Source organism: Scomber japonicus, chromosome 21, assembly GCF_027409825.1.
Source record: "Scomber japonicus isolate fScoJap1 chromosome 21, fScoJap1.pri, whole genome shotgun sequence".
NCBI classification, from domain to species: Eukaryota; Metazoa; Chordata; class Actinopteri; order Scombriformes; family Scombridae; genus Scomber; species Scomber japonicus.
The window spans coordinates 7,685,873-7,699,730 of record NC_070598.1 but is presented as its reverse complement, the minus strand read 5'-3'; the positions used below and the strand labels follow the sequence as shown (position 1 = coordinate 7,699,730).

The 13,858-nt window shown below is 38.4% G+C and overlaps 1 protein-coding gene across 1 annotated transcript in view; it reads left to right on the top strand.

The window, feature by feature from the left end:
• The window catches only part of tmtopsb (teleost multiple tissue opsin b), a 30,764-nt gene extending 17,603 nt beyond the window's left edge, over positions 1-13,161 (top strand). Inside the window, exons 3-4 of the mRNA XM_053342223.1 lie at positions 4,277-4,510; positions 12,865-13,161. Of these exons, the coding sequence (XP_053198198.1) occupies positions 4,277-4,510; positions 12,865-13,161 (531 nt within the window). The remainder of the gene's footprint in view (positions 1-4,276; positions 4,511-12,864) is intronic.
• Positions 13,162-13,858: the final 697 nt, after the last annotated feature.

Genomic DNA, 13,858 nt, shown 5'->3' with positions numbered 1-13,858 from the left:
AAATGGTTTTACTATGAAGAAATTAACTATCAACTGTCATGTGAGACGGATCATTTATAATGGCGTGACAGGAAAATTAAAAATGCATTCATTCATATTAAATTAGAGGATACATTTAGATCTTCATCTTTAAACTAATTAAACATTTTAGGAAATATGTTTATTTGCCAGGAATTAGATGAAAAGATAGATGGAGTGTTTTTATTCACCTTCTCATTTAACTCTCAGCAAAAAAGCAAATGTATGAAAAAGGAAGGCTAATAAATGCATGGATTGGACTATCTTTTATTCTTATTGACTTGTGGTACCCTGATGCTCCCATGTGAAGCATCAATGATGTTTGGCAAACCAGAAAGATGATGGACCTTGTCCTTCATCATGTGTCAGGTCCTTTTTTGACCTGACACATGTCATATTATATCTATTATTTTTATACCGTCTGTACTCTGCCATTAAGAATATAGCTGAAGGCAGAGGTCTGAAATATTCTTAAAACATCCTTGACATCCTGCTGACTCAGCACCTGTCGCCAGGATTGAGAGAGTGCAGTTTGCTCGGAGTAACATGGACGGGATGACAGCTGTGTGATTTAGTTCTGCAAGTCATTGTTCAAAAGGTGGCAGCTCAACAACTGAGACCTTATGGAAAAGGCGAATGTTTAAAATTGGCACATTCAAGCTATTTTTTAATTTTATTTTTTGCCATTATAGAAAAGAAGTAAAATCCAACTGGCTCTGTTTGTTTTTTTTACGTATCCTCCAGTGTCAGTGGAAGTCTGACAAGGAGCAGTTTCTGGAAGATGACCAATCAGCTCATCAGAGGGGGGCCCTTATAGAGACAGGAGCTAAAACGACCTGTTTTTGACAGAGGCTGAAATAAGGGGCTGCATAGGCCAGTTTAACACATAAAGAGTTTTTGAACTATAAATCATGCAAAGATATTCTAGCAGAGCCCCAAATATAAAAATAGACCTAGAAATGTGCATGTTATGCCCCTTTTAACAATCATACTACAACAAAATATGGCTTCTGCACTGGATTAGCCATCCCACATTTTTTTGTTTCTGTACTGGAAATGGTTTTCATATAATCCTCGGGGGGGACGAGGGGTGCAATATGTAACTAAAGGGCTAAAACATCAGAATGAACCTTTGAACCATGAAATTGTCAGCAACAATAGCTGTTAGGCAAAGACACATTTGCAAATTTAGTCAGAAACCACGCACAGCAGGGTTATGTAAAGGTGGAAATTTGCATTCTAGGGCATTTAAGGCTACTTTTTTAAAAACTTAACCAGTGCTGATTTTACTTTTGAGGCCACTTGGAAAACACATACAGATAAGAAGCTTTATGTTAACCACTGCGTGTAAATGGGGAAACCATGCATAAACACAACTGCACAATACTTTTGGACTGTTTGAGCAGCCAATAGCTACTTCTCTAAGAGGAGAGTTGGCTTCAGTAGCGCTGGGTATGTCTCTACTTGTAACTCTTACAATTGGCTGCAGATACATGCGTCCAAAGACTCAACTTAAAGAAAGCTGCATGGCCCAACATTACAGCCTGAATCGTCTCCATCAGTTTCTCATCTGTTTATTTTTTACTTTAAAATATTGCAATACTGAATGGAATATTTATGTTTGTAGGAGAAGATCTGATATAAATGTCACTTAAACCTTTCAGGTCCTGCATTTCAATAGATTTAGTTTGCTTTTTCCACTGCCGTGCATCTGTCTGTCAGTCTATTGATTGATCAATTGATCCTGTCTCTTCTGCTCTCACTCGGGTGCTCAGTATTGACAGGCAGCTGTTTCCAGAAGAAGCAACAAATGGGTGACTTAGCCCTTTCTACAAGGCCGTGACCATTTTTGTAGAGTGGATTTTGCTTCAGTGAGAACAAAAACTACGGCTCAGACTGTTCCTTAAATCCATTTTTGTGGAATACAAAAATAAGTAAACAAGAAAATACAGCAGGGACTCGAGCAGGGGGCATGTTCATGCTTGCAGGCTCCATCTGGGAGGCAGTGGGAGGTCCACTGCAGTAGGACCTGGAGGATGTCCCCCTTCGAGCCGGTATAATTAAAGAAACTACAAAGAAAGTGGATGTCATCAATGCCAATCTGATTTCAGTCGCTGACACTATCAATCAGTCTTCTGTGATGTTTTGAAGGCTGGAGTTTGAGCTTATCATTTGCCATGAGCTTTTTTCAGTCACTGATTTAATTGACTGACTGTTCTCGTAATAATAACTTTAAAAGTCACCGTGGATCATTTTTCAGAAGAAGTTTAATATCAACAGTCGAGCACACGTCGGGAAAAAAAACCAAACAAACACAAAAAACACAATTATTTTTCACTTTCAGCTGTGAGGTGCTCTGCATGAAGCCTGAGTGTTTAATAAACACGAACCTTTGGAAGATATTCTCACTGCAATAAGCAGGAAGCAGCCATCACCACGGATACTGATAGACGCCATGCTGACACAGTTGTGGAGTTATATAATGTGCGGTTTCTCCACATGTAATAACCCTGCTACAATGTGCATGCAATATTTCAAGAAAGTTCCTTAACAACTTTTTCATACTTTACGCTTAGTCGATTAATTAATTGATTGTCAAGTATTCAATTACAGCCAACTATTTTGGTAATCAATTAATCATTTGGAGTCCTTTTTTAAGATAAAAATGTCCAAATTCTCTGGTTCCTGTCTCTCAAATGTGAATATTTGATCATCTATGACAGTAAAGTTAATATCTTTGATTGTGGACTGTTGATTGGGAGGGAAAAAAGACATTTGAGGGCATCATCTCAGGCTTTTTAGACCAAAAAACAGACTGTGGACTGATAATGAAAATACTCATTAGTTGCAGTCCTATATTGCAGGATGTCACAGTTGTGTTTTTTCATTATGTCCAGTTGTTGTCCATATTGGTTAAAAAATAATTGTATAAGAACAACTGACCTGCAAGGAGAGGATGGAACATGCATAGAAAATACTGTTACAATGGATTCTTAAATGTAAGCCTGCCAGATGGTTTGTTACACAGAACCATCTGAGAATTTGTTCTTGGAAACTGTTTGAAAAAAGGGCAGGCACTTAAAAAAAAACACTTGGCAGGTGATTGTATGAACCATCTGTCTATCACCATCTATCACTGTCTTACCTTGCGAGGCAGCTAGATTCATGAGGTCACGCGAAAATCCTCATAAGACCACCAGGGGTTCAGACACAAGCGCATGACTTGAAGCCTGACGAGATGAATTCTCTTGTGATGTTGTGATCCAGCTGTCTCGCAAGGTAACCTTAAATATGCTTTTCAGAATATGATAAATTAGACGTCATGTCCAATTCTTCAATCACAATGTATCCAAACTAAACAGTTATAGAAGAAGTAACACAGCAGGTTGATTAATGAATTTAACCTTTCTGTTGTCTTCCTATCAACTGTGCAACTTTAGTCCTCCCAGGTCAATTTTGACTGGTTTGCTTGTTAATAAAGTGTAAATATAGATTATCATCCAATTCTGTGTTAGACCTTTTTAGCAACTACACATATTTGGTCAATAAATTAAACTATACCTACTTTTTGAGTTTCAACTAAATTAAAGATCAGAGGAAAATATATTAATGGATTATCTCCAACTGGTCAATGTTTAGTCAGGATACTGTTTTGAATCCATCATATATTTGAATCGCAGCTTTTAATCACACCTGGTTTGGTTTGACTGCTTATAAAGCATCAAGTAGTAGCATCAACCCAATTCAATGAACGTAGGGATAATTACACTTGCAAAGAGTGTATGATGGAACCATCCATGTGACTTTCATGCAATTGGATGAAAGAAATACAACATGTTTTAAAATGGGTCAAATTTGACCTGAGGACAACAGGAGGGGTTAACTGTTCTACTTCCAGTGACAGTTGTGTTTTTTTTACTGTTATGACTTCTGCATAGATTAAAAGCATCTGTACAATCTTCTAAATGTGTGTACAGACCCCTTTTTTGCATATAGGTCAGAATTATGCCTAGAAACCTAAAAATATACATAATATGCATGCATACTCACATACATACTCATCTGTACAAACCCACACACATACATACTCATCTGTACAAACCCACACACATACACAAAAAATATAGATGCATAAATAAAGCAATCTACAACAACAACAACAAAGAGAAAAGAAGAAAATACAATCAAGCTCATATTTGTGTTCGTTCTGAATTACAGCAGCGTATCAATAAAGGTTTTTTCCCTCTTTCTCCCTCAGGTCCGCAGTGTGAGTTCGGTGGTGACCCGCCGCAGAGAGCAGCGAGTGCTGATGATGGTCGTCACCATGGTGGTTTGCTACCTAGTCTGCTGGCTGCCGTACGGTGTGGCGGCTCTGCTCGCTACGTTTGGCCCCCATGATGTTTTGACCCCTGAGGCTAGCATCACACCTTCGCTCCTGGCCAAGTTCTCCACCGTCATCAACCCCTTTATCTACATCTTCATGAACAAACAGGTGAGGTGTTTTCTGTCACTGTTTCTACTCGGTTCATTTTTTTTACTGCCTCTTCAATCGCCATCTGTCTCTGTGTCTTCCTGCCGTATCCGCCCATGTGTTTTATGCCTACTCTGTTATTGTAAAACAATCTGGATTGGAGAGAGATGGAAATCAGAGAAGCAGTCTCTGTGTGAGCGTAATGTCATAGATCAAACTGTAGTGTATGTTGGTAAAAATAGTTCTCAGTATTAAACCCATTCACGTGAATCCTTAATAGCAGATTGTGTAGTTTCAGTTTAAAATAAGGCTCAGTTATTGCTTTAAACAGCCAATACTCAAACAGAAGTAATATTCATGCATTTGGGGAACCATTTCAACCATTTGGTGAACATTTGGTGCTGTTATTAGTATGTACCACAGTAGTTCATGTGGGATTGACTCAAAATAAAGTACAGTACCCGAGTTAATAAACGCCAAAATTTCCTGAACTTTGGCTTCACACACAATACTTGTTAGTTGGATCATTTGACTGTTTGCTTTTATGAGATACATTGACAAATAGAAAATATATTTGATACCGCCATCAACTAACTTGTCTAACAACAGGTCGGATCTAATAATCTACTCTCCCTTGTAAATGAACTATTATGAGCTTCACACCCAGGGGAGGTTAATACAGTTGCACGCAAACTTCGTTCTCCATCTGCTGGCTCCTCATTTACACACATCCACATATCCCACTACAAAGTCAGAGATAAAATACAACAAGATTGAGGTGTGACATTAATATCATGGTGCCAAACCCATAACAGCTTCAACGAACATCAGTCCACCCCCCCCCCCCCCCCCCCCCTTGTGAGGTTGTGATATACGTCACTGATGTTCAAGGACACAGCATGGGGGGGAGACGAGACACCCCCCCCCCCCTTCCCCTCACTAATGACAAAAAGAGGAAGTAATCTGCTTGATGTCTCTGGCCTTATGAAATGACAGGAGAGCAAACTTCAAAGTCAATAAATCATTACCACAGTCATTAGTAGATTAGTGTAATTACTGTAACCAAATATTAGCATGACAGAGAGGACTGATCATGCATGATTTTACTCTGCTTTGGACATTTTGACAGGGAATACATTTTACAGTTTTTCACCCCCTCTAGATGTAAAGTATGGCTTCTCCAGTTCAATAAATGACTCATAATTATTAGTTACTCTCTTTTTTTATCTAATCATCTCTTAATATAGTGTGATTATTACAATTAACACAAACCCCAGATGCTTAAAAATAGCTACGCAAAGCATGTTATCAAGGCAAAAGTGTTCATGGCCTTTCTGACCAGCCACGCTTAATGGTGAGGTGAAAAGCTTGTTGTCATAGAGAGGGCAGAGGTGCAATAATGGTTTTAATAAAAGGATAAACCCTTTCAGACAGTCCCACATGGAAAGCATCTATAGCCCTGACAAAGCACTGATGTTGTATAGAGAATGAAAAAAAGAGTTTGAGAGATGATGTTCAGACCTTACTCGCTGTATTAAGAGGGTTGTGGTGTTTGGAAGTTAAAGATCATCACCAGACATGTTCAATTATCTCATTAAAACCCCTACAATTCCTTCCTCATTAAAAATTCCACACATTATAAATATGCAGTGTTTATGCGGATTAATACATCATTGTGTAAGTAGGCTACTGGCCCATTATTGGCTTCAAACTGGTTTTATTAGCACAGAGAAACTTTCCCACTTTAGCAGATGAATGTGAAAACAAACTCTGCACATGCATCACTCTGCACAAGCAAAAGCTCAAACATCCAATTAAAGGATTAAGAAGCAAACCACATTATGATTGGAGGTGAAATTGGGGCAGTTTTAGACGTTGCTCAATCATCCGAAAAAGCACTTCAGTCGGAGCGTACTGACACCCTCAGTGCTATTGACCAACTGATGACAAGGAAAGAAGAGAAAAAGAGAAAAAGTAAGGACAGGAAAACAGAATTTATTGAGGGCAAAGGGAGAGGTCAAGAATGAAAGAGGAGGAAAAAAAAGAGACAAAAGTTTAGGAGATTAAAAAATGACATGAAATGGCAGAAACAGAAGAAAGGAAGGGGATAGAGCAAACAGAAAAAGAAAGAAAGGAAAGTAATGTAGGAGGGCTGCTTTTAGGAATTAAATTGGACAGACACTGAGAAGACAGAAAGGTGGGAGGAGGAAAGGAAAGGTTAACTAGTGAGTGGAAGTGAAAAGAAAGAAAGAAAGAAAGAAAGAAAGAAAAAGGAAACAATTTTAAGAAACTTTTAATAAAAGGAAAAAGAGGACAGTAGGGAGAAGGCAGTGTCTAAAAAGTGTACGAGAAAGACAGGAGGGAGCAAGGATGGGCTTTCAGGAGAGAAGGAAGGTAGGAAGAGTGTGAATAGATGAAACAACGGACTAAAGGAAGGACATAAAGATGAAAGCAAGGTACGAAAGAAGAAAGGTGACGGGAAGGAAGAGTAGAAAGTTCTTTTTTAATCTCCAAAAGGCAACGTAGCTTTGATTTTGATTAGCATGTGATGATACTATCAGGGAAGGACACACTGTGGCGGTGACCTTTCCTTCTTCTCTCATACATTCACGCACACTCTTTTATCTTTCTCTGTCTCTTTTATCTGCCTCTACCTCAGTCTGTCTCTCAGGGTTTTTTTTTTCCTGTTGGACTGCTTGTCTCTGTCACTTTTGAGCTCGTGAGACATTTAATTTCCTTTGATGATTGACTTGTTTCCACTGCGCTCTGTCTGGTAGTGCTGTAGTGAAGTTTTATGCAGTGTGTGTGTGTGTGTGTGTGTGTGCGTGTGTGTGTGTTAAGCTACCAAACTGAACTTTCAGTGCCACAGGGGAACGTGCTGGAGGCCACACTGCGTGGCGCTTTCAGTCTTCAGTTCCTCCCAGCCCATAACTATGGCAGCAGTGTGTTGAGGCGAGTTGAAGACTTCAAGCGCTGCACAGATTCACGCCCCCGGACCTGAGCTGTCATCGAACAAATTACACCTTTACGGCTGTTAGCACATTTCTGCAAACGGTAGCAATGAGGTTGTCATGCTGTGAATGTAGTTTTCCAGTATTTATATATTTCAAATTGGTTATGTTTAATTTTTTTTTTTTACCTCATCAGCTTTAAGTAATTGAATCATGGCATGTTTTTCATGTATTTATACATAATTAATTTAGCACCAAGAAACAGCAAGTTTATATTTATTCTATTCTGTTCTGTTTATAAGGTACATTTCATACATAAGGTAATTCAAAATAGGTTACCTAAGAGATTGGTGTGTTCAGGTCGGGTTGATTTAGGTAAAACACGATGAGCATTGAGTTATTTTCTTATTTCAGAGTTGGCTTAAGTTGTTTAATGCTGCGGTGTGTGTTGGTCAGCCAGTCTCATTTGTTACCGTTGGATATCGCTGCTCTGCTCTGCTAACCTAAGAGTGATGTGATGTAATTATTTATTTATTAAATAAGATTAGATAAAATATTCCTTTATAAGTCCCACAGTGGGGAATTTTGCATTATTGCAGCAGCAAATGGATAGCAAAAAAATAAATAAAAAGAATAGAATAAAGACAGAAAGAAAGAATAAAGAACAATACATATAATAAGTAAGTACCCAAGCAATAAAAAGACAATAGTAGTAAAACATATAGTAAAAAAATAGTAACATAATGTACAAGAATAATACTAATTTAGTATCATAGCAACCCCTGCCTGTTTTATTAAATAATGTTTAGAAATTAGATTTCTAACATTTGTGGATTGTTTCTCAAGTGAATAGATTTTTTTCATCCACCCCTAACAGTTAGAGCATCAATGATTGATTAGTCTTCCAACAAAAATCAATCTGCAACTAAATATTTTGGGTTTTGGTCAGTATAATGAAGACATTTTGAACACATCATCTTTGACTGTGAAAAATTATAACAGGCTCTTTTTTTTAACAGGCTATCAATCGATTCGTAGTTGCATAACTAATCATAACTTAATGTGTGTTGTGTGGAATTAAAAATGAAAGAAACCATCAAAAAGAAGAATTTCTGGAGGGTAAAAAAAGTTACATCTGCTTTTATCTAAAAAAGATAATGTTATTCAAAAACAGCTCAAACAACTGACCTTTTTAGATTAGATGCATTGTATAATGTCAGCACTCCTCCTTCAGCTTTATATTGTCTGTCAGAGAGACAGATGGATGGATTAATGGGTGGGTGTTCATTTGAAGCTGATATTTTCCATCCACAGCTGCCAAAAGACATTTGCATTTTTTCTGTTCTTAGAGCTTAAATACAGATGTGGAGCTGGATACTCTTTTTATTTTTTACAGATGAACCAAAATAGATTGAAACGATTGGCTGCAGATGAATGTGTTGATTATTGATTCCTTCTATGTGTTTTATGCAGTGTTTTTTTAACCCCATAATGATTATTGGAGTTCATTTTCAAGCAGATGCAAATAAAGTGAAATGCGCTTTGAAGGCAAATATCTTTCAAAATCCTCCTGGGGGGAAGCATGTCCTCAGGGTCCACTGGATGTGTCAGGTTTTCTCTATCCATGCAATGGTAACAACTTTTTAACCCTTACCTGTTACAAAACACAAAATAATATAAAGAATACCAAAAAAAAAGGCTAAAAGAGGCAAGAAAATTGTTAGAACAGTAACATACAAAAAATAGATAAAAGTTTAGATTTGTCATTGGCAATTGTAGTTATGCTTGAGGCCTATTATAAGTTATAGTGTTAGTGTAGTAAGTAGGAAGTAAGCACTTCAAAAGTTTGATTCAATAACAAAAACATGAACATTTGAGCAATGTTTTGTGTGTGGCTCAGCAGATTAGCTTCACGTTTGTGTGCATCACAGAGAGCTTAAAGTGATGTTGGTGTTGGTCTCAGACTTTGTTGGGCTGGGTCTGGACTAGGGCTGGAGTTTTTGGCTAGTGCACGGCTTTGCCTATAGCTAGTGATTGATTTGTCTGATCTGGGCTACTGTAGAAACATGGCAGCCTATAGATATAAACGGCTCATTCTAAGGTGCATTGCATCAGACACTAATTAAAACATACTTGTCATCCATCCACTAGATGCCACTAAATTCTACGTGCTGCACCTTTAAGTAACCAGACTTGACACATACTCTGATGACAGGAAGGCTTTGTATCTTCTTATCATCCCATTAAATAAAGTAAATTATTCCAAAAAAGTGCTTAAAAAGGTGGATGGAGACATGTTAATATTCTGGCTAATGTGACATCACTCGCCTGGTTCTGAGTTTACTGCAGGTACACATGTCACAAATGCATCACAGTTTTATCATGCGTGTATGTGTGTGCTTGCCTGAAAGACACAAAGATTAAGAGTGGCAGGTGAGGATTTGGTCATTCCTCAGTCTTAAGATCTCAATCTGTGCCTGATATCAGCTATAATCCCTGATGACGTCTGCTCGTCCTCCTGCTTCTCTTACTCCTCTGCATCCTTTTCTCCTACACACTTCCAACTTCACACATTCCTGAAGGTTTTTCTCTTAAACCAACAGTACTAATTTTGAAAGCATCTTCCTTCTGGGTAATAAAAAATAATTGGCTCATATATGATGAATTGTCAGCCAAGTGCTTAAATATCTCTTGTTAAAAAAAAGCCCTACAAACTGGTCTCGTTTTGCATATCAGTCACTGCACATCACTTATTTCAAAGGGTGGAATCATGCTGGAGGAAATTATTCCCTATGATGATGTAATATGAGAGTTGTCATGTTTCATGCAATCATGCCTATTTGATCTGCGGCACCCTGGGGAAATGTAGTAGACTTTAAGTATACGTGTGGAACCGGAGAGTATACTAAGTACACTACGTTTATCCAGGGGAGCACGCAGCCTGCTGGACTCCCAACATGACGGAGAGAAGAAGGATCTAAATGATAAATGATCATTTCTTTATTCATTTCTTTATCTGTGTCTATCTCTAATGTATTTCCAACAGAACTGTGCTGTTACATAATATTATAATTAATGTTACAATTATTATTTTTACTGCTGCTACTTCTACTTCTATTATCCCAATGCCTATTAGTGTTACTCTAATTACAACTTCTACTAGTTCTTCTACCTCTGTTACTGTTACCTCTAGTGCTACTTTGTTATCACACTATTAACCAACTACTACAATACTAGGTTTTCTATATTTGTGTTTTTTTTTAATTACTGCTATCCTGTACTACTGTGCTTTTACTTCTACTTTTATTTGTATTGCATAAATTGTTGCTGTTTCCTTTTTCTACTGTCACCAATAGCCTACTACTATTTTGGATACTATTAGGACTACAGCCATTGAGTGTGCTGCCTTTGATACTAAGTATTAATACTACTTGATCCACTATTACTATTTCTACAACTACTACTTACTACATCTACGGCCACTGCAGGTTTACTACTTTTTCCACTACTGTTTTTGATACACTTGTACTTGCTACTAAAACTAATGCTGAACAAGTGCTATTACTTCTACTACAGGTACTTATAATGCTGCCATATACTTTACTTTCTATTGTAGTTTCTGTTACCTTGTTATATCCCTAACTTATACTATAAGACTGCAGCTACTACACAACATACATGGACCCCAGGAAGAGTAGCTGTTGCCTGGGTAACAGCTAATGGGGATCCAAATAAACTAAACTAAACTGTTCCTACTAAAACTGCTGCTTTTACCACTACTTTTTGACACATCCACTACTATTTTGCTACTATGACCTTGATATTACCTATCTAACTTATTTTACTTTATTTATTTTTTTTAACTGCCACTATTTCTATGACTATCTAGTAAGAAAATCCTACACATTCTTCCTATAAGTCTCATCATTTATCATTTATTACTAGTAAATTAACAGTTAATACATGGTTTCAAACACATTAAGATGCAGATCATGTATTATAATCCATTTATTAAATATGTAGGGGGTCTTAAAGTCATGTGTATACTTCTATTGTTTTATCATCACATAGACTTTTACTAATGCTGTGCCTCCACGACTTCTACAAGTACCTTGACTGATATCATTACTTTTTATTGCCATCACATCAATTACTAAAATTTCAATCAGGAGAGATAAGTGATTAAAGCGAAATAATTGTTTATTATACAGATAATATTGATGTCTTGACAAGAGTCTTTGGAGATTAGACTCTACAGGGAGATATTGTTTTTGAGGGACTTCAGTCCTGAGCAGCAGCTAGATAAAGACCCTATGGAGTCCAGACACTGGTGGTGATGGCTGATGACTTCTCCTGAGTCTGATCAGGCTGATGAGGTTGATAAACTGATGAATGTGCGAGTACTGGGTGGTAATGGGGAGAGGCGGTGGGGAGCACAAAACGGCACCTTGAGAGCACTCAAGCAGAGAGGGAGAAAACATATTTTAAAAAGACCGTCACAATACCATAGGCTGACAGTGAATGTGTCTTATCCTGGTATTGGTTAGATGTGAGCAGCTGATGTGAGCAGCTGACATCTTAATTAACACCCCCGGGCAATGACAGCAAGCAAATTATGAGTGAGCATGCATGACGAATGGGAATGACAGATGGTTTTAGAGATAAAACTACAGACCTGAGCATGCAAAAGATTCCTCCTGGCTGAACTTTCCCTAAGCTCCACTACTATTAAAATGTCCATTCTGCTACTACTACCACTGTGAACTACTTTAATAATTTATCATGTGCTTTTAATTGATTACTTGCCTGTTTCTCTGTTGTTTGTTGAGTCTATTTGTAGGATTCAACTCATATGAATCAATCTAATTAATGTTAGAAACTCCAAAGTGTTGTTAACTCTTCTGTTGTCCTCAAGTCAAGGAAGGAAGGGAGGATGGAAGGGAGAAAAGGAAAGAAGGAAGGAAAGGAAAGGAAGGAAGGAAGGAAGGAAGGAGGAAGAAAAGAAGGGAGGAAGAAAAGAAGGGAGGAAGGAAAGGAGGGAGGAAGGAAGGAAGGAAAGAAAGAAAGAAGGAAGGAGGGAGGGAGGGAGAAAGGCAAAGAGGAAGGGACGAAGGGAAGAAAGAAGGACAGAGGAAGGAGGAGGGGAGGAAGGAAGGAAGGAAGGAAAGGAGGAAGGGAGGAAAGAGAGAGGAAGGACAGAAAGAGAGAAGGAGGGAGGGAGGACATACGGGGTCAATTTGATCCAGTAGGACGACACAAAGGTTAAATAAATAATCTGCAGTCTTGTTCACTTGCAGTATCTTTTCTGATGAAGTAATAACTACTTTTACAATCATGTGTCTTATAATGACCATTATGAGTCACTGCTATTTATACCTTTATAAAATAATTAGACTAATCCTGCATATATGTGTGTTTTTATAGTTCTACAGGTGTTTCATGGCATTGCTCAGCTGCTCCGCCCCCGAGCGAGGCTCATCCTTAAAGACACTTTCGCGGGCGGCGACCAAGACGCTCCGTATCGCCCGCCAGGAAGAGCACCACGTGTCCGCCGCCGCCCCCTGTTCAATCGCTCCCACACCCAACTCCATCCACGTATCCTCACAGGGAGCCAACAACGTGACTCTGTCTCCATCGGCTTCTGTCGTTTCCCACGCTCATGCTACTACCGCTAACAGCCCTAAACCCAAACTGATTCTCGTGGCTCACTACAGGGAGTAAGAGCTGCCAAACAACAACAACAACAACAGGGGATGAACATTTTCAGAAAGGAGAGGGAACAATGAGCAGGGGCACAGGTCTCCAATTAAGGGAAAAAAAATCCTCTTAATAAAATAACAAATAAAAAAAATAAACAAGCTCAGTGGGAGTCTTAAATACAAGCTGGGGTATTTTATTCCCTCAACAGATTATCATTGCTCTGTAAAGTCAGCAAACAGGGACACATGCATTTGCCAGTCTCACCCTGCTTACCAGAGGCACTGTATACAAAGCAGGAGGTAGACATGAAGACTAGGGCTAAACGTAGTGCTTCGTGTCGTTAGAATGTACTCGCTATAATCACATCCATCACACAAGAGCACAAATGTTGCATTAAAGCTCACTTACCTCTGCCTGAAGTTAAGGAAAAAAAAGGCCCCAGAGGGAGGCATCCCAAGATTATGAACATTTAACAAAATTTGTGTAGTTTTAGTCTTGGTGTAAAAGACGATCAAAGCGTGGCTGTTGCTTCTGTGCATCGGGACAAATCATTTTAGTTTGGCGCCTGGAAAAAAGGGTTAGGGTTAGGGCTCGAGGGACAGAACGCAGCCTACACAGAGCCAAAAAAAAATGAAGCCTGCTTTTACAAAATGATGAAAGAAAGTCACATAGTGGTTTAGTACTGAAGTGATTACTCATGCTGGGAGAGATCTGCTTA